At 38.1% G+C, this 20,925-nt stretch overlaps 1 protein-coding gene across 1 annotated transcript; it reads right to left on the minus strand.

Annotated features, from left to right (window-relative positions):
- Window positions 1-1,231: 1,231 nt before the first annotated feature.
- On the minus strand, window positions 1,232-5,267 carry LOC149143387 (putative disease resistance protein At5g47280). The gene is made up of 5 exons (XM_089447163.1): window positions 4,359-5,267; window positions 3,841-4,259; window positions 3,326-3,681; window positions 2,911-3,119; window positions 1,232-2,577 (listed from the first exon to the last, which is right to left on the minus strand). Exons 1-5 carry the CDS (start codon window positions 5,137-5,139, stop codon window positions 1,757-1,759), a joined length of 2,586 nt encoding a protein of 861 aa, XP_089303289.1. The 5' UTR covers window positions 5,140-5,267; the 3' UTR covers window positions 1,232-1,756.
- Window positions 5,268-20,925: the final 15,658 nt, after the last annotated feature.

Genomic DNA, 20,925 nt, shown 5'->3' on the forward strand with positions numbered 1-20,925 from the left:
CTAGGAGATAGTTAATGAATGTTTTATCTTATACATTGTTGCAGATAAATTACAAGTAGTTTGTTTTAGTTTGTCCCTTAGAGTGAACATTGAAGATTATCTTGCATGGATTAGAGTAGGCTAAAGAGAAATGGCCTAGAATCAGCTAGACAATCTCTACCTAGTCAGTTTTTTTTCTTGCCTTTTTGAAGTTATCCTCTGAGTTGTATTGGCCCTCGTGAATGTAAGGATCTGAAAAGAATGATCTCTTTTAATATTAATTCCTTTGATTTATTATTATTCCTTTGGATTTTTAATATTAATTCCTTGAGTTTATTAATCCTTTGTGTTTATAATATTAATCCCATTGGTTTCTTAATTTCTTTGATTTATATTATTAATCCTTGATATGTATAATAATATATTAGAGTTGATAATCTTAGAGTTTTTAATATTAATCTTAGATTTGATATATTAATATAGAATATTAAGTTTATAATATAGCATATATTAAATTCACACCTAAAGTTTATATCAACCACATTTATTAATATGATTATTGAGTAAGTATTAGTTGACAAGCTTAATATTTAAGGTGAATTCATCTAAACTTAAATAACTATGATTTAAACTATAAATTTCATATATATATTTATTTATTTCAGATTAAAAAAATTACTCCATAGAAAAAAAAAATGTAATATTATATTATATTTTATATAATATTACCTCACCCTCATACAGATTGAACAACCCTCGCCCTCATACAAATTAAGCAAAAGATAAAAAATGTAATACTATATTATATTTTATATAATATCACCTCACCCTCATACAGATTGAACAACCCTCACCCTCATACAAATCAAGCGAAAGAGAGAAAAAAACACAATTGGTTTGATGGTTGTCTCTCTTAAAGGGAAAAAAGAAACATTTTGTTTGATGATTTTCTTTTTTTCGTGCCAATATGCGAACCAGTGAATCTCGGGTTTGCTGTGGGGTCACAATAAATCGAATCCCAACACAGCTTATTCTCCTCCAGCTTGCCCTTTTTGTCGCAATAGGATGGCACAGCTAGTGACATGTTACCAAATAGCTCTTATTAATTTTGGAATTTAAAACAAATTACATGAGTAATTTTTAAATTTTATTAATTTGAATTATTGTAAAATACATTATCAAAATAGTTAACTTAAAGTTTACACTCATACTTTTTAAGATTTATTAATTTGAGTTATGGTAAAATACAATATCAGAATAGTAGATTTATTAATTTGAGTTATTGAGTAATTGTAAAATACAATATCAAAATTACATGTGGTAGATTTTGAACCCAGAAAAACACACTGTAGTTCAAAGAAAATGAAGACATATATTATAGTGCTCTGTCTTTTGCATTATGTCCAACAAGTTCACACCTACAGTCATTCCAAACTAAACTAAAGCGGTCTAACACAACAAGTACTTCACTCATCAAGCCAATTCCAAAGTAAAGCGTTCTACCTCCAGCAATTCCAAACTAAAGCTGTGTAACAGAACAATTATTGCTGAGCTTCTAACAAGTACTTCACTGATCAAGCCAATCCAAACTAAAGCTGTGTAACAGAACAATTATTGCTGAGCTTCTAACAAGTACTTCACTGATCAAGCCAATCCAAACTAAAGCTGTGTAACAGAACAATTATTGCTGAGCTTCTAACAAGTACTTCACTGATCAAGCCAATCCAAACTAAAGCTGTGTAACAGAACAATTATTGCTGAGCTTCTAACAAGTACTTCACTCATCAAGCCAATCCAAACTAAAGCGTTCTTCCACGACATCAACGGTGAGATCTGGAAGGGACAGCCACTCTCCCTCCATCGCCTGATCAGGAATTATTACACGCTTTAAAGATTTCAATTTGATTTTATGCAGCTTCTTCAATCCCGAGCACTCCCTCATGTCCAACCATTCTAACTTTGATAGCTGATCAAATTTAGAGGGAAGGTCCTTCAAATACCCACATAGTGAAATATCGAGATATTCTAGTTTCCCGAGACTGCAAATGGACGGTGGCAACCTTGACAAGATTGGACATGTGGACAATCTTAGCACCCTCAGTGACCTTAACCTTCCCAAGTCTTCAGGCAATTTTTGGATAAGATGGCAATTAGTGACAGACAATATTTGGAGGGAAGTCAAATTGCATAGCGTAGCTGGCAGTTCCCTTAAATCACTACAGTGATCAATATTGATTTCCTTAATGTTTGGAAAGTTGGGGGCTTCCACTTCCTTATCCAATCTAGTGATATTTTCAAGGCCTTCACATAGGCATATATACAATTTTTCCAACCTTTCCCAGGATCTACAGTTGTCGTAAAGAGGAGGCACACGCAACTTATTAAGAAACACAGACCTAATCTGGACAGGTAAAGGAAAAGAGGGCAGCCCACTGAGTGTTGCACGCTGAGAACTGTAATTGTATAATATAAGAACTTTCAGTTTTGGCATGGTCTGTAAAAATGTTGGAAGACAATATTGTGCTGCGGAAAAGATTAAGGCTAAAGCTTCCACCTCAGGAAAATGAATTTGACACCAATCATGGTCTTGCATTGCCCCTGCAAGTTTCAGAAATCTAAAAAGTCATAAAAATGTATGTAAATCACCTTTAATAAGGTTGGGACATTATTGAATAGAAATAATGAATATAATTGAATGATTAGGCAAGGGAAAGGAAGCTGTTTTATTAGGCAATAAATAAATATTATGCTATCGGGTTTTAATTGAGGGGCTGCTGTATATCTTAGGCTATTTGACTTTAATTGAGCGACTGTATATGCCAAGTGTTTGTTCGATTTTGCCGGGGCTAAAATCCAACAGTGGACATATATAGGGGCCCATAGCATAGGATTTATTTGTTGCCGTTTTATATGGAGCAGCTTGATTATCACCTGTATGAATGGAAAGAAACTGAGCGCCAGACACTTGATTTGTGAAAGTCAGCCATTCTTGGGGAATGCTGTCCTGCTTGCGAGGCACGAAAAGCCTCTTACGATTGTCGATAGACTCCTTATTAGCCAGATGCACGGCTAAATCCCGCATTACTTCATGCTGAGAAAAGGAAAGCTCGGAGGCGCAGCTGTATTCCATGGCGCCACTCCTAACAAATCAAATCAAATGATCAAAATGCTCCATATTAGTGATAAAAAAAAACTCCTTTGATGTTTACTTTGTGACAACAATCAAACTCCTTTGATGTTCAGTTTGTTTTAGAGCATGAAAGGATCCAGAAGCAAGAAGTTAGACGAGTTGGAAAAAAAGAGTGCTAAGCACTAAACAAATTAGAGATGTTAACAAATTCCTTACCCGGGATTGCCTATTAAATTTATGAGATTTCTTTTTGCAAGTTCTAATAGGACCACAAAAGCATCTATCCATTCCATCCCGCGGACATATACCCAAATGTCCAATAACGAATCTACGCTCAGCTTTCTTCCTTCAGGAAATGCCCCCAAGTCCAAAAAGCACTCCTTTGACTCATCATCGAGGACATCTATACTCATTTCCAGGCGCTTAAGAAGCTTAACTCTGTGAGAATCTGATATAGGTTGTGCTTTGGAAAGCTTCTCCTCAGCACTTTGCCAAACTGGCCGGGGTTCTCCGTGTAAAGAACTTCCAATCACCTTGAGTGCAAGTGGTAAACCATCGCACTTTGCTGCAACCTACAAATATTTGTGAAAATGAAGCCGTGACTTACAACTTTCGTGGGAGTGAGTTGTATTGAACACCAATAGTTTTGAAGTTACAAAGTTGAATATTGATTGCAAAATTAGTGTTCTGGAAGGAGTTAAGAAAGATTGAAGAGTATGTATAATTCATACCTTTTTAACAAGATTCTTCTCTGCCGTTGTTGGAATCGAAGTCTGACCAAAGGCCCAGAAGCAGAAAAGTGACAGGGCATTAACTTCCTCCAACTTCTCCACTTTATACAGATGATGTGTAATATCTGTATTTGTAATGGTGTAGTCCTGTCTGGTTGTGATAATTGTCTTGTATCCTTCTACCTCAAACAGCAAGGTTTCCAGATTTGACGTGAACCAAACATCATCCAAAACGACCAAAGTTGGCTGATGACTTCTTGACTTTAGCCGTTCATTCAGCTTGTTATGTGCATCCTCTATGCTCCGAAATTTAGGCCTTTTGCCATCAATTAGCTTATCCCACATTTCCTCTAAAATCTCTAAAGGACCGTTTACATGAAGCGAGACGGTAACGAAAATGATGTTGTTTTCAAAAAATTCTGAAAATACAAAGCTAACAAGCATTAGAAACTTAATCACAAGAAAATAAACTTGAAGTCTGGAGAACAAATTCATTAAAAATAAAATGCAAATCTTACTTTTGACATCGGTATCCCTGCAAAGGGCTGCCGCAAGAGTGGTTTTTCCACTCCCGCCCATTCCGGCTATTCCAACGACATTAACATCACTCTGCAATAGAATTTGTTTGACGTCTTTGATACGATTATCCAAACCCACAACAAATTTTGGCATATCCGGCACTTGGGAGGTGCAGATGGTGGCCTGATGAGCCGTCGTAGTTTCATGCATCATATCACAGGAGGTCTGACATACCTGAGTTGTGTTGATTTGTTGAAGCATGATGGTATTGGAAGTGGGATTATTAGTCATTCGGGCAATGACACTGCTAATTTCACACTCAAATCGTTGAAAAAAAACCCTAAAATCTTCATCTAGTTTCTCCACATCAAGGGCGATAACCCTAACATCTGCATCTAGTTTGTGCACATCAAGGGCGGTATTGAGTGGAACTTGAGTAAGAAGGAAATCGTAGACTTTCCTTTGAAACTTCTGGATCTTCTTTCCATATCGGTACTTTCTGAATATATCAAAGCTGCGTACCTTCTCTAATTTATCCACCAACGTAATGCCTTCTTGCAGGACAACTTGAAAGTCTTTGAACTGGTTACGTCTGTCGGGCGATGTATCTGAAATATTCCTGGAAATTTGATCAATGGCAGGCGTTACAGACAAGAGTTTTTCCTTGAGTTCTTTACCCCACGTTTTGCTGGAAGCAATGATTTTAACGACTCCTAGCAGCTCGGTCAATGCTACCTTAATAAGCTCACCAATAACAGGATCTACTGGCCCCAGAGACATTCTCAATTCCAGAAATCAGACACTGAGCGATCAAGCGTTTGATAATGAAAATCCAGGATTGTTCAGGACTGTCCAATATCTGAGGCAAGTGAGAAAGAAATGAGGTGGGACGAGACTTATTATAGGAGGAAATGTGGCACAGTCAGGTTTGAAAGGAATTTCATAGGAGTTGTCGATTTTTTTGGAGATTTCGGTGACGGAATCTGGCGGAAGAAATTGAGTTTAAATCTTGATTTGTTGCAGTTAAAATGGTTTTTTAACTGCATATTTGGATTCAGCACCCTCAAAACTCCTGAGACGCTTTCATTGTACAGAAACTAGCTATCAAACTTGTGATTCCAATAAATTTTTACCGGATTTCGACCGGAAAAACTTGCCGAAAAAACTTTCAAAAAATCATGTTATAAACAACTGCAATTTCATATTCTTTCACTCTAATATGAATCACGTGTACCAATAAAGATGGCCAATGAAACTCATTCCACATTCGTGGACATGGCGCTTTCATAATGAAAGTGGAACCCACAGCTTTTATTGATGTAAGTCACACAACTTCCTAGCAAGTTAATCAATTCCCACATGTAACACTATTTCCCAGCAAGTTAATCAATTCCCAGAAAGTAGAACTGTAGTGGATGTCGTATCGATTGTTAATCAATTCCCAGAAAGTGGATCCCACATGTAACACTATTTCCCAGCGAGTTAATCAATTCCCAGAAAGTAGAACTGTAGTGGATGTCGTATCGATTGTTAATCAATTCCCAGAAAGTGGAACTGTAGTGGAGCTCATTCCACATTTATTAATTAATTTCTATTTCCAATAGATCGTCTCGATTCTCCTCAACTTGTGTGAATGCATACATAATCTTGTCCGGATGGCACCACAAAATTTATGAGAACCAAAAACTTGCATTTGCACCGAAACAATTTGGCACCTGGCATAATTTAAGCGGACCAAATCTTTTTGTTACTTTGACCTAATTTGAGCGGACCAAATCTTCCCACCTAAAAATTATATTAATTACTAAAAATTCTCAACTTATGTAAATCTACTAAAAAGTTTCATCCCCACTTTCATTTGTAAATCAGTGAAATTGTTTTCATCCCGACTTACTCTTCAACTTTTGTAAGTCACACCAGCAAGTTAATCAAATGGTCTCATTCCCACTTTACCTAAATCTATCAGGTTTTGTTGTGTGAAACGATCACAAAATTTCCTAAACAAGTCAAGTCAGTCTAAAAATTCCCAAACAAATAAAGTCAAGTCAATCAAATTGTCGCGAACTTTTATATTTATCGTGTGGTCCTCAGCTTTTATATTTATTGGCTTGTTTTCCACACAAGTCAATCAAACCATGACTTCCGAATAAACCAAAAGTCTTTATCATCACAAGTAATTAATACCCGTGGGTTTCAATCAATCAGCGAATGATAGGACGCCGGCCTTGTTGTTAGCCGAACAGTGGAGGAGAATCAGTGGATAGGTGAACCGGTGACTCTTACAAAGCCGACGAATTAGGAGGTACCAGATTGTTGGGTGCCCTTGGTGGGCCTTCAAACCGTGTGTTGCGCCATGTGCCCCCACTGTAGGGCGTGGACTCCAAGCCTTTGGCTTCAGTGTGTTTGATGGGGCCTAAGCGTGTTGACGTCATTTTATTTTTGTAAAACACTGTTATTTTTAGCAGTTGTCTATAATGAGACTTTTTGTCCCGATTCTCTACATCCTAGGTCTCTCTATTCTATCATCTAGGTTATATTTTTTATGTAGCATTCAGAATGAATGACTTTATCAAATTACGCTAATACTTTCGTATGCTATGGATAACGTAGGAGGCATATTAAACATTTTTTTCTCTTCTCTCTCTTTTTACTTTTTTCCTCTCCCCATCTTTTTATTTTGGGAATTACTACCACTGTCCAGCTCCGAATCCGCCTCTGACCATCAATCAAATGTGAGTAACTTGTCTTTTTAGAGGGTGCCTCTATCCCATTTTGTTCATGCTATTAGGGTAGTTACAATCGGTTAAGGTTAAAGCCACAGAAGGTTAACTTAAATCAACAGAAGGACAAAGGACGAAGGGTAGGGTATGGGATGCTCACAAACTGAAAAGGCTTGGGATCTCAAAAAGTCTGATCAAACCAACAGAAGGACAACTTAAATCAACAGAAGGACACAGGACGAAGGGCAGGGTATGGGCAGCTCACAAACTGAACAAGCTTGGGATCTCAAAAAGTCTGATGACTTTAAGCTCATATTCTTCCCCAACTCCCAGACTGGTCAAAAATCAATTTAAAATCTAGAAGAAAATCTCTTCTTATTGTGGGACGCTTTGTTGATAAATCCCACTTGTATTAGATTTACACACCGAACTCAAACTAAACTACGAATACTCTAGAATGACAAAATTATATTTTGAAGAAGTATATAATTTGGACATTCTAGAATGGCCAAATTATATCGTTTAAGGCACCCTTAAAATTTGAGTAGATAGATTATACCTTTTAAAGAGGTCAGACACCAAAATACAAGATCTTGTGGGACGCTTTGATGAAAAATAATTTAGAATAACCAAATTTGGTTATTCTAGATTATTTTAACTAAGCATATACAGCTTGATGGACAGCCGTGTGGTTGGGTGTAATGGCAGATCCCCTCGGGACTACATTACGGAGAGTAATAGCAAATGTGGCAACCTCTGTTAGGAAGGGTCAAGCTGTCGTTGAATCTTTACATCCTAACATCATTAATGTGTATACACAACCAAGAGATCAAATTTTAATCTTTCTTGAACTGATCGAAAACCACATCCCTGAAAACCGACCCCGACCTCTGGACAAAGGGCAGGGTATGGGCAGGGCATAACCTGAAAGTAAGCTCATATCTTTCCCAACTCAAATTTTATTTTAACTAAGCATATACAGCTTGATGGACAGCGGTGTGGTTGGGTGTAATGGCAGATCCCCTCGGGACCACATATCTGTGTGCCAGTATGTGGCAACCTCTGTTAGGAAGGGTCAAGCTGCTGATTAATCTTTACATCCTAACATCTACAGCTTGATGGACAGCCGTGTGGTTGGGTGTAATGGCAGATCCCCTCGGGACCACATTATTTTTAGCTCATAATGTGGCAACCTCCGTTAGGAAGGGTCAAGCTGTCGTTTAATCTTTACATCCTAACATAATGCTTAGCTGTGTGGATTGTCATAAAATTGGATTCTATGTCGCTTTACGGGTTCCATGAATGAGATCACCCCCCAATAGCTGGGGATATGCTGTGTGGATTTTCATAAAATTGGATTCTATGTCGCTTTACGGGTTCCATGAATGAGATCACCCCAATAGCTGGGATACGCTAAAAAACTGTGTAGCCACCTATGCTCGATTTGTGGAGGAAAGTTTTTCCTTCAAGCGTGGGCGGTTATGCAAAAAACTTGGTACCCACCCTACGCTCGATTTGTTACAAATTTTAAAGGCAATTTAGCCACCTACACTCAACCTTTATTCTACTCCAATAACCTAATAGATTAAATTTGTAATCTTTTTAAAGGAGGACCCTTTTGCTCAAAATATCTTCTTCTACAAATAGATCAAATTTTAATCTTTTATAAGGCCACTCCATAACCTTAACTTTTAACTTAGCTGAGTCTTTCCGGTGGGTTTTTCCGGTCAAAATCCGGCAGCAATTTATGGGAATCGCAAGTTTGATAGCTAGTTTCTGCACAATCAAAGCGTCCCAGGGGTTTTTCAGGGTGCTGAATCCAAATCTGCAGTTAAAAAACCATTTTAGCTGCAATAAATCAAGATTTAACCTCAATTTCTTCCGCCGGATTCTGTCACGGAATCTCCAAAAAGTCGCATTATAGACAACTCCTTATTTTTATTTTCAAGCTTTTATATTTTAAGTTGTATGGGGATGTCATACTCATCTCATGAGTCATGTTTTTCTTTAAATATTAAATATTGCTTTTAAATTAATTATATAAATTTTAGTTTATATCTATTTTAATTTTGGATTTATAAAATTTTAATAGGGATCGAATCTTTCAAGATATAACTCTTTTTTTTTAGATTTAAATTTGTGGAAAATTTTGCACCTTGAAAATTTGGAGTTAAAAGTTTTATTTTTTTTATATATTTGATGTAATTTGACTAAGTCAAAATATTTTAACTAATAATTATAATTACAAATTGTATTATTATTATTATTTTTTTATGTAATTTGATAGAGTCAAAATGTTTTAGATAACATAATATAACAAGACATTAAACATGTTCTACGAGTGAATGTTATAACTTAAAGCATCATGAATTATCTTTGTGATCTTCCTCACATTTTTGTTAGATACTTGAAAAAGTATATTAAATAATTGTTTCTTCAAATTAATTATAAAATAAAATATTATGAATAATTACATAGTATATCTTAAAATAAGAGGGGAGAGTACACGTAATGCCTTCACACCCACAAGAGTATCACACACACAAGTATGTTTGGGCACCTTGGAGATAATAGCCTTAGTTTGATTATCCACAAATAGTTTGGGGTATCTTTAATGTGGCACCGCATGGGCGACATACAATGTTGTGGCACACCATCACATTTTAGGCAGTTACACGACTTGGATAAATCCATGGTTGGGCAAGTAAGTGGGTCGCACACCATCACAATGACTTGGTGAAATCAATTGCACAAGATGAAGGGTGCCATGACCAAGATGCAACAGGTAGGTCGTATAACATGGATTCTCCCAAGACACTGGGTGCAACCTCATATGAGGGTGCATGGGGTGAGAGATCCAAATTTGGGGTTTCCACATCATACGACAAAGGGCACAATTGGCACAATGGCACGGTTAGCTTGGTGACCTATGACGAGGGTGTTCATCTAGACCATTGATCCAGGTGGATATTGGTGGCCACCCACCTATTCCACTTGGAACCCCACCATTGTTTCTTTTAGTTTTTCAGTTTCCTTATTTGTAGCAAAAATTACTATTTTTGGCAGTTTTTGAGGTCCTAAACTTCCGACGCCATTTCGAAGCCCTAAATGACGGTTTTTTTGGAAAAACGAGGGCCAACATGGTTAATATTCTAATGTTGGTCGCTCGAAAGTTGTAGTCCTCATATAGATCTTTCTAACGAGGTATTGTGTGCATCAAACATAGATCGTATGCCAAAGTTACGACCCTGGGAAGTTGATGTACCAATTTACCCAAACAGGGCCCATAGTTTGGCGCTTCATCTCCTAGGGTTAGGTTTTTTTATGTTTAGGGTTTTCCATTGTTTCTCAGTAATAAATAGGCCTTTGAGCCCCATTGTAACACAGTTCAGAGGCATGTAGCTGCCACATATCTTCTCAAAGATAACCTACCATCGCCCGAGCTAGTCTTATTTTCATTCTGTTTGTAAGCATATTTCAGTATTTGATATTAATGAAAGGAAGTGTTATTTTTGTTGCATCTCTATATTTATGGTTATATCTGTAATTTTTTGTGTTCCTGTTTAAATCTGGATCAACCAGATTGGCATGATGTGATGGGCATGTATGCCCAAATGAATGAAGGAACAATTGCAAAGAAAACAATTCAGTCAACACATCGTCTAATACATAAAACAACATGGGAAGGAGAATAGACACAGGTCAATCACCTCCTATATATTCACCACAAGAGAGTTCAATGGAGAGGTACATGCAGATGAGATAGAATACAACATAGTTTATTACTGAGATGAACCAAGTGAGTCATGAACCAAGATCGAAGACTTAGGTAGAGAGAGCACAACATGGGTCTAGTGTTGGACACACCTTGTCTACCAAGGAAAAATGAATGTGGGCTTGGGATCTTAGGGACAAAAAATCACAAGTTGTCAAAGTGTTGCATGATGCTACTATGGACCAAATTTTAGGGACATAAATTCAAGGTTGTAATTTGGGGTTGTAAACGCCAAATTTTAGGGATTGCACCAAGAATTTGGCATTTTCCTTAGATCTGGTGGTTTTGGCGAGGTTTGCATTAAGGTAAAAGAGCCGAGAGGGTTTTTCATTGTTAAAATTTGTCATTACATATACGTTGATTCGGGTATTAGGTTAGTGAGCCACCGACTCTATATTTGTCTTTTTGCATGTGTTTAGATATGAAATTGTACATGTTTATGGAAATTATTGTGGTTGTATACTTGAAATTGGTTAAGTAACTTATTATTTCACAAGTAATTAACTAAGGATCACTGTGAGTGTTAGGTGGACTAATCCCTCTTGTGGACAAGATAGATCTCCCTAAATATCAAACAAAATCTAGTAACAAACAAGAAAATAGTTGCTAACTTTCCTTAGCTTACGATTGATCAAAACAAATAATATGCGAGAGATCACTTACTGGTTTAACGAAATGCCTGTTGGATTCCTTTTAGTGCCTTCCACAGGTGGCTTCTCCTTGATGCTTTAGAGATCGTTCCAGTTCTTTCCACAACTTCTCCATGATATTTCGAAAGAGATTTGCGTAGACAAAAACACACAATAGATCAAAGAATCTAGTATATAAAGTGAAAGATAAATGAAAAACTTAACTCAGCTTATATCATAAATCGAATCAATAGCCAATCATAATCTATGTGAGTTATAAAGGAATCCCACAAATGATATTAGAGAAGACATGATTAGAAAGAACAAATGTTTTTTATTAAATAAAAGGGGGAACAAACTTACAACCTGAAAGCCTTGATCTTACTCTCACAATCTCCAACCTTCTCCTTGGATGAAAAACCTTCTAGCCTTATTTCTATAGCATAAGACTAACTTCAATGGTCCTCTCCAATCCACTGGCCTGTGTTTGATTTACATGCTAAGAGGAGGAGGCTTGGGATCCTCTTCCTAAGGGATGAGATCCACAAATGGCGGGATAGGGGATCCACAAAGAGAGGGAAGTAACTCCATGATGGGAGGGATCAGGGTTGAGTAGGCATCCATTTGAAGTTGTTAGTTGGAAAATATTCTACTAACAAATCTTCTAGACTTTAATTTTTATTTTGTACTTGTGTTGAGTCATGTGCATAGGCCACAGTGTAAGACACAACACACTTTTGCGCAAATTCTAATGGTCTCTTTTACGTATGCACATAAACTGACTATGGAACTGCGTAGGAAGCCTTCCACAGGTAGCTTCTCCTTGGTTCTTTAGAGATCGTTCTAGCACTTTCCACAACTTCTCCATGATGTTTCGAAGGAGATCTGGATAGATAGAAACACACAACGGATCAAAGCATCTAGTATATAAAGTGAAAGATAAATGAAACACTTAACTCGACATATATCATAAGTCAAATCAATAACCAATAATAGCATATGTGAGTGATCAATGAATCCCACAAATGATACTAGAGAATATGTGATTAGGAAAGAATAATTGATTTTTATTAAATAAAAGGGAGAACGAACTTACAACCTCAAAGCCTTGATGTTACAAGCCTCTTCTCACAATCTCCAACCTTCTCCTTGGATGAAAATCCTTCTAGCCTTATTTTTGTAGCATAAGCCTACCTTCAATTGTCCTCTCCAATGCTTTGACCCGTGTTTGATTTATAAGCCAAAAGGAGGAGGTTTGGGATCCTCTTCCTAAGGGATGAGATCCATAAATGGTGGGGTAAGGGATCCACAAAGAGAGGGAAGTAGCTCCATGATGGGAGGGATCAAGCTTGAGTGGGATTCCATTTGAAGCTGTTAGTTGGGAAAGATTTGACTAAAAAAGCTTCTAGGCTTTAATTTTTATTTCTTACTTGCATTGAGTCATGTTCCCAAGCCATAGTGTAAGACACAACACACTTTTGTGCAGACTCTAATGGTCTCTTCTACGTATGCACATAAATTGACTGGGGAGCTACGTAAGAAGCCAAAAATAGGCTTTTGAGCCTTAAGATCCATGAATTTCATTCTCTTTGGGATTTTTTGGGTTCTATCCTTACAGGGGGATGCTTTGGAACAGTTTGATGGATAATGAAATATCCAAACCAACGGTCATTTGCCTAATGCGAAAAAATGACGTGTAACAGGTTACCCCCTAAAGTGAAAAGTTAGAAGGTATATTTGATGACTGAAGTGCTTTACATGCCATGGTTTAGTTTAGAGATTGTGGACAGAGACCGGAAATAATCAATCAAATGTTGAAATGTAATATAAAATCATCCCTGAGGTAGGAATTCTTATACTCAAAGCATAAATGTCTCAAAGAACCAGTATGGAAATACATCTGAAGATCCATATCAATAAACAACATAGTATGGACACAACCATCAATGGCTCTATGTTTACAATCATGAATATATAATAAATCCATGCAGCCTAGATGGATGAAACTAGATCCAGGGTCTTGATCTCCATCCCCCAATCCATAGTACGAGACTAGCCATGTGAGTAAATGTCTCGTAATCGAACATGGTAAAAACCACTTGATTACTGGTCAACAATGTGAACCGTTAACAAGCGCAAGAGAAACCACCAATAATGACAATGGTTCTCATGGTACTTCTAGTATAATCTATGAAGTGTGAATAGATGTGTTGAAGTCAAACACTCATAGAATCATTCGATCGAAGGTCAATGATGAGAACATGCTGTCGAAGGTGAGAAACCTACCATTAAATAGTACTGGCTCCAAGGTACTGAATATTTCTAGATAACCTCCCTAGATAGTGAGATGAAATCAATAGGAAGTGGTCCCTCACAGGAGGGCCTACAACACGAAACTCATGTGAAGTTTTGAAGAAAAATAGTTTTGAGTAATCCAGGATTGACTCAGGGATGATCGATGTGATTGAGGGCTATGCATTGCAAGGTAATTTTGACTGAGGTTGGACTTCTTTTAAACATATTGGCGAAACGCCATTCTGACTTGGTAGCATTTGACTCAAAAATAATACCCAAACCAACTAAAGACTTTCAATGAGGTATGGTGCACTCAGAGGAAAATGGATTTCCTAACCTGGACACAAAAGTGACAGATTATCATGTTCAAGAGCGGCATACTACCTTTTACAATATAAACAAATGTTCTTTCCCAATTCCTCCCCGCCATTACTGAGCCTTGATCTCCATCCTCTAATCCATAGTACAAATCTAGCCATCCCCCAATTCACAGTACGAATCTAGTCGAACATGGTAGAAACCACTTGATGATGTGAACCGTTAACAAGCACAAGAGAAACCACCAATAATGACAATGGTTCTCATGGTACTTCCAGCACAATCTATGAAGTGTGAATAGATGTGTTGAAGTCAAACACTCATAGACTCATTCGATCAAAGGTCAATAATGAGAACATGTCATCGAAGGTGAGAAACTTTCCATTAAGGCATGTAGGCTCCAAGGTACTGAAGGTGTTGGCTTATGGGGGCCTAACCCAGGTTCAGATTTAGTTAGCCAAACAAATCCCTACATTATTGGCCCTTTCGGGATCAGCGCGCGGAGCGCGGACTGAAGTCTCACCCGAAGCAATATGGGGGGATGCTGGAACCAAGTTTTCACACCCTTGAGATGGATGTGATGTTGGTTTATTCCAACTAGACTTGCCTTCATGCAGGTCGCTTCATAACATGTTCTAACCTTTAGTACCTTCGCGAAGTGTTACAACTAGCCTGCACACAACCCTAACCAGGGGCTGAGATGCTTTTGCGCTGCTAAGGCAGCAAACTGCACTATTTCCCAAATTAGACTAAGTATCTTACTTATCTTGTTGACATATCTTAATTATCTTCGCGTAAGCAGATATTCTAAGTTGCGTTCACTTAACCAATACATTTATACACATTCGCACATCATATGAGCATTATAAGTTAAATTCATACGCAATCTAACAAATGCACAAACAAGAAATAAATACACAGAAATGATAGAAACTTCTCTTTATTAATACTTCCAGAAGATTACAGACTTGACTCGCCCTGCACACTTAGTTGTAGAGGTCCACGCACTCAACTGTGGACTACTAGGCCTCTGCGCACTCAGTTGCAGAGCCTCTTCCTATGCTATGACCCAAAACTAGACTTTACATTTCAGAGCTATCTCGCATACATCTTCATTAGTCCATCTATTTCTTATTATGTTTTCAAACTACTTAGATCTCCGCTCTATTTATACAATCCCATGGTCCACAGACCATGGGTAGATCTTCTACAACTGACATTAAATTATCAAAATAAGGGAAGACAACCCTATGACTCTTTAATAACTACATGATCCGCACCCACAAAATGCAGAGTCTTTACATTGTAATTACAAAGTTGGACCAAAATCTGGGCTCTTAGCCCCAAAAATTCCCTTGGGGGATCTCGCGTCTAACAGGCCGCCAACACAAACATCATGAATCACCCTCAAGTCACTTTGTAGGTGCAGAGATCTTAGTGCGAAGACCTCCCAACTCTGATTGGATCACTGCAAGTTCAGCAGTGCACTGAGCGACTGCCTGCTGAACTTCCTCCATGCACTGTTCGGTGACCGTTGTTGTTGAATTGCTACCCTGAATCCTTTCTTGAGTTACTTGCAGTTGCACAAGATTTGCTTCAATGGATATTGTAATTGTATATGCCTCATCGATCCACGATTGTAGGCGCGGTTTCAAGACCGCTTCTTTGCGCCGAGCGACATCCACCTGCTCCTTGAGCGCCTTTGCCCGCTGCATCCTTGCAAGCCTCTATGTAAGGGACACCGTCTATGCAGTCCCTTTTACCTCATCATATCTTTGCTGCATCTCGCGTGCCTCTGTCTCTAGGCGCTCTATATTCGGGTCCTCCTGTGGGGTGGTTAAGACCTTGAACGATTGTTCGAACAACTTCATGCAGTGTGTCATTGTACTGTCAACTGCCACCATTGTTGTTGTGATCGCGGTGGTACACTATTCTCTGACCTCCGGTGGAGTTGAAGGTTGAGCCTTCAACTGCTGTTCTGTTATTTGCAGGTTCAGCTCCAGCTGAACCCTGGACATTTCTGCTCTTGCGCCGCGTACCCCTGTGGCTAAATTTCGGATGCGCACCTCCATCGATTCCTCTACTTGAATGGCCAACTCTGGGACCATCTGATAGGCTTCCTCCATAACCTACACTATTTGTTTGTTCTGCTCCACTACCTCATTACGTTGTAGGCTCAACTACTCAATGTTGATACGCTGCTCGCTCATTACCTGTATATTGCAACTCTCCCTGGCCCGAAGTTCTATGGTGGCTCCATCCTACAAAAGATAGAGCGTCTCTCGAGGGAGCATAGCCATGTTTAACCCGACCCGTTTCAAACTTTTGACCATAGGCTTGTCGGCCTCATTCTCTGCGATGAGTGCTCCATCTGGTAGCACTATTGTGTTGGTCATCTTGCCACGCAGCATTTCCTCGACAGCTGAAGTGTTGACTGCGAGGCTGGTGGACACTATGCCAGCTTGTGGAGTGGGCACCTGTAACTCCTATATTTGAGTCTGGAGAGCCCCCAATACCAACTAGTGTTGTTCCTCAAATTGCTAGAGATCCTCCGCGGTGACATCCCTCACCGTTTCGCCGATATCATGTAGATCCCCTTCAGTGAGGGTGATAGGGTCGAAATATGTCTTTGAGGCCTTTGTTCTCTTTCGCGGCCCTACCTGCTCTCGTGGTCGTAGACACTTGGGCTGGGTGGATGTTGTCTACGTGTTCGCGCCACCTTGTTTTGTGTCTGTCTCCGGTTCAGGCAAAGATGACTTCTGTCCTTTGTTCTCTTCTTCTACTGTTTTCTGCTACTCCACCAATATCGCAGCATTGCGTGCCGCTTGGGCTTTAGCCGCTGCTTCTTCTTTCCTACGCTTTTCCACCATCTGCGACATCCGCAGTTTTCTCTCTTCCTTCTTCCGCTGCACAGCGGACTTTTCTGCTTCCACCTCGGAGTCAACTAGAGCGCGTCACTCTAACAGCCAAGACTTAAGGACTGCGAAAATTACATTGTCGGTCGCTAAGTATGGTAACTCATGCCAAGTCTTCATAGGGTCCTTCCACGTCCTGATGAAGACATAGTGGAAGTTTGCTTTGAATTCTGCAAAACTCTGTAAACTGTTGTAGACTATGGGCGATAACCGCGACATTCGATTGATCCCCATCTTGATGTTCATCTCCATGAGCACCCAAAATTCATTTATTTATTTATTTATGTTTTTTTAAAATAAAATAATATATATTCATATCCTAAATATAGTATAATCAATGAGTCTTAATTAAATTAAAAAATTAAAAAATAATGCTTTAATAATTAACTACATATATATTAAGTTAGATATAGATTTAATCAAATTTATTCTAACAAACAAACAAACAAATTAATGATAGGAAGATAACACATATTAATTAATTCAATTTCAGTAATTCTTAATCCCATAACAATATTTTTTATTTAGTTTGAAATTGAAATGAATTTTTAATAATAATTATTAACGGTTATACATATGAAATTGAGAATTAAAAATTTTATTATCTAATTTAGTAGTAAACTTCCCCTACCCTTGATCTAGTCAAATTTAGTTGTAGTCTAGTCAATTGTAGCGGATTTTGTGGTCCAAATTAATTGCTTCTTTCTAGCCGTTTGAATGAGGATTCTCTCTATTTATTATGCTGCAATGATCTGATTCTTCATCTTGTGTAGCGGTTTCTGTGGTCCAGATTGGTTGCTTCTTTCTAGTGGTTTGAATGAGGTGTCTCTCTATTTATTATGTTGCAATGATCTGATTCTTCACCTTGTCCTCAGGATGAACCACACTTGCTGGTTCGAAACGCGTCGACAAATGAATTTTGACGTGATTATCTCTGAAATCTGTTCTTATAACCTATTATGGATCATATAAGTCTCATATCTTCATATTCATCCTTCTTGAAACTTTATAGATCCAAAATTAAAATAAATGTAAATTAAAATTTATATAATTAATTTTAGGGGCTTTATAGATCCAAAATTAAAATAAATGTAACCTAAAATTTATATAATTAATTTTAGCTCAATATTTAATATTTAAAGGGAAACATGATGTTCATGAAATCAAGATCTCCATCCAAATTAAAATAGATGTAAACTAAAATTTATATAATTAATTTTAGCGCAATATTTAATATTTAGAGAGGAACATGATTGTGATGAAATCACTGTGAGATCTCCATCCAACTTAAAATATAAAAGCTTGAAAATAAAAGTAACATAAACTCTTGAAAATAAAAATAACTGTGTTTTACAAAAGTGGCGTTTTAAAAAAGTGATGTCAACACGCTTAGGCCCCATCAAACACGATGAGCATCCCCCTACAGTGGGGGCACATGGCGCAAGACACGGTTTGAAGGGCCACCAAGCGCACCCAACAATCTCGTACCTCCTAATTCGCTGGCCTTGTAAGAGTCACCGGTTCACCCATCCACTGTTGGGCTAACAACAAGGCCGGCGTCCTATCATTCGCTGACTGAAACCCCCGGGTATTAATTACTCGGTGATGATAAAGAGTTTTGGTTTATTCCATCGCTGGATGAGGAGGATTTCATTTTCGGAAGTCATAGTTTGATTGACTTGTGTGGAAAACAAGCCAATAAATATAAAAGTTGAGGACCACAAGGTAAATATAAAAGTTGGCGACAATTTGATTGACTTGACTTGATTTATTTGTTTGGTAATTTTTAGATTGACTTGACTTGTTTAGTAAATTTTGTGATCGTTTCACACAACAAAACCTGATAGATTTAGGTAAAGTGGGAATGAGACAATTTGATTAAGTTGCTGGTGTGATTTACAAAAGTTGAAGAGAAAGTTGGGATGAAAACAATTTCATTAACTTACAAATTTACAGAAAGAGGATGAAAACAATTTCACTGACTTACAAGTTTACAGAAACTCTTACAGAAACTCTTTAGTAGATTTACATAAGTTAAGTTGAGAATACTAGGGACCTAATGTAACTTTTAGGTGGGAAGGTTTGATCCGCTCAAGTGCCAAAAAGGTTTGGTCCGCTTAAATTATTCCAAGTGCCAAATTGTTTTGGTTCAAATGCAAATTTTTGGTCTTCATAAATTTTGTGGTACAATCGGGACATGATTATGTATGCATGTGAACGGCACCTATGTTCGATTGGAAAAAAAAATTCACACAGGTTGAGGAGAATGGAGACGATCTATTGGAAATAGAAATTAATTGACTTTGTTGGGCAAACTTCACGGCAATTCCTATTTCCACCTCCATAGCAAAGTTAATGCTATGGAGGTACCCCTCTGACAGCCTCACAGAGCACGGCGACCACCATCGACCATACATCATCTGTCTCCGGCATCCCTCTCCGGCTGCCCATCGAAACCCCCGGCGACCCTGCCCGCAGCCACCCGCAGCCTCCCCTCAGATCGTATTGATTACGTATTGATGCCGGACGGGAGCGTGTGGCCTCCACTCAGATCATATTAATGCCCGACGGGAGAGCTCATTTACCTCACGCACGAACCGGACCAACCTCCTCCGGCCTTCAAAGTCCCGACCAGCTCATCTGCAAAACCATTCCTACTCTGCGGCGAACAAAACATTATCTGCAAAACCATTCGACGAACAGAACAGAGGAGACGTTCAATACCTGGAGGAGCTGGCCATTGGTTATCGAGATTTGCGGTTGGCAAGGTTAGTGCCCCTGAAGCTTGCGAATTCTTGGTGAATTTTAACATCTATTTCCCTCCAAATTTCATTAAAAAGGAAGTTAATGATCTTATCTAGAAGTCAAGTAATATCTTTTTAAATCTATCTGAAATCCAGGTAAACAAGTTTGATTCAGGATATGAATAATATCTTATGCGTTCTCTATAAAATTTTCAAGACATAACATGGTTTGAGACTGCAACATACACCCAACTTACAGGACAGGTGGCAAGATGTGTAAATTTGTTTTCCGTCGGTCACCATTGAAACTTACAAATGCAATTTGGATCAAGTTCGTCCTCGGTCTGATTCATATAGGTCTTTGTCTGTCGTGCTTGATCCATCTATAAGTCATGTTATATCTTTTGACAAAAACCAGTTGGATTTGCTTTAAACTTTCAATATGGAAAATATCTTCTGTGATCTCTATATAATTTTCAATAACATAACTACTATTTGACATAACTTAATTGTAAAGTTATTTTGAAAGACTGCGAACTTTCATGTGCCAGCCTTTTCTTAAGGGCAATTGATCTCTTTTTTCCAAAAAAAAATTACATTCTCCAACACCATTTATCTTGTTGATTATCGTCTTCTTGGTTGCCCATTCTCACTGACTTAGATTTAACCAACATTGTATCTGGTTGATTCTCTTGTCTTCTTGGTTGCCCATTCTCACCAATTTAGGTTTATCTACCATTGTGTATTACTTGTTGATTCTCTTGTCTTCTTGCTTACCCATTCAGAGTGACTTAGGTTTGACCAATATTGTCTTCCCACACAAGAGTAGAGACAACCAAGTCATTCACCAACGACATTCAAGCAGCAAACAAGAGAAGATGTTGGAAAGGTGGTGTCGTTAATGTGAAGCGCAGAGGCGGGAAATGCTTAATTAGCACTGCAACCCTTCAATCTGCTCCAACTTCCATCCTAGCTAAACAGTATCATATATACTTATAATAGGTTGGTATATAATGAAGAACCATCTCAAGTAACTATCTCTGTTGATCCACTGATCTTTACTCCCAATGTAATCCAACAGTCTTCTATATCGTTGAGTCATGAATTCAAACCCTTGGGAAGCCATGAAACTTGATTGCTCAAACCTTTCTACTGACCAGAAGGCACTGC

This window comes from Pinus tabuliformis, chromosome X (genome assembly GCF_031772625.1).
Source record: "Pinus tabuliformis cultivar Carrire ecotype Pingquan chromosome X, CPIR1, whole genome shotgun sequence".
In the NCBI taxonomy this organism is placed as follows: domain Eukaryota; kingdom Viridiplantae; phylum Streptophyta; class Pinopsida; order Pinales; family Pinaceae; genus Pinus; species Pinus tabuliformis.

Bases quoted from the DNA above. Each gene is read 5' to 3' on its own strand.
- LOC149143387 (XM_089447163.1), bottom strand. From the start codon at position 5,139: ATGTCTCTGGGGCCAGTAGATCCTGTTATTGGTGAGCTTATTAAGGTA. The intron at 3,682-3,840 runs GTATGAATTATA...AAATATTTGTAG, and splicing joins AGAAGAATCTTGTTAAAAAG to GTTGCAGCAAAGTGCGATGG. The intron at 2,578-2,910 runs GTGATAATCAAG...TGAAACTTGCAG, and splicing joins GTTTCTTTCCATTCATACAG to GGGCAATGCAAGACCATGAT.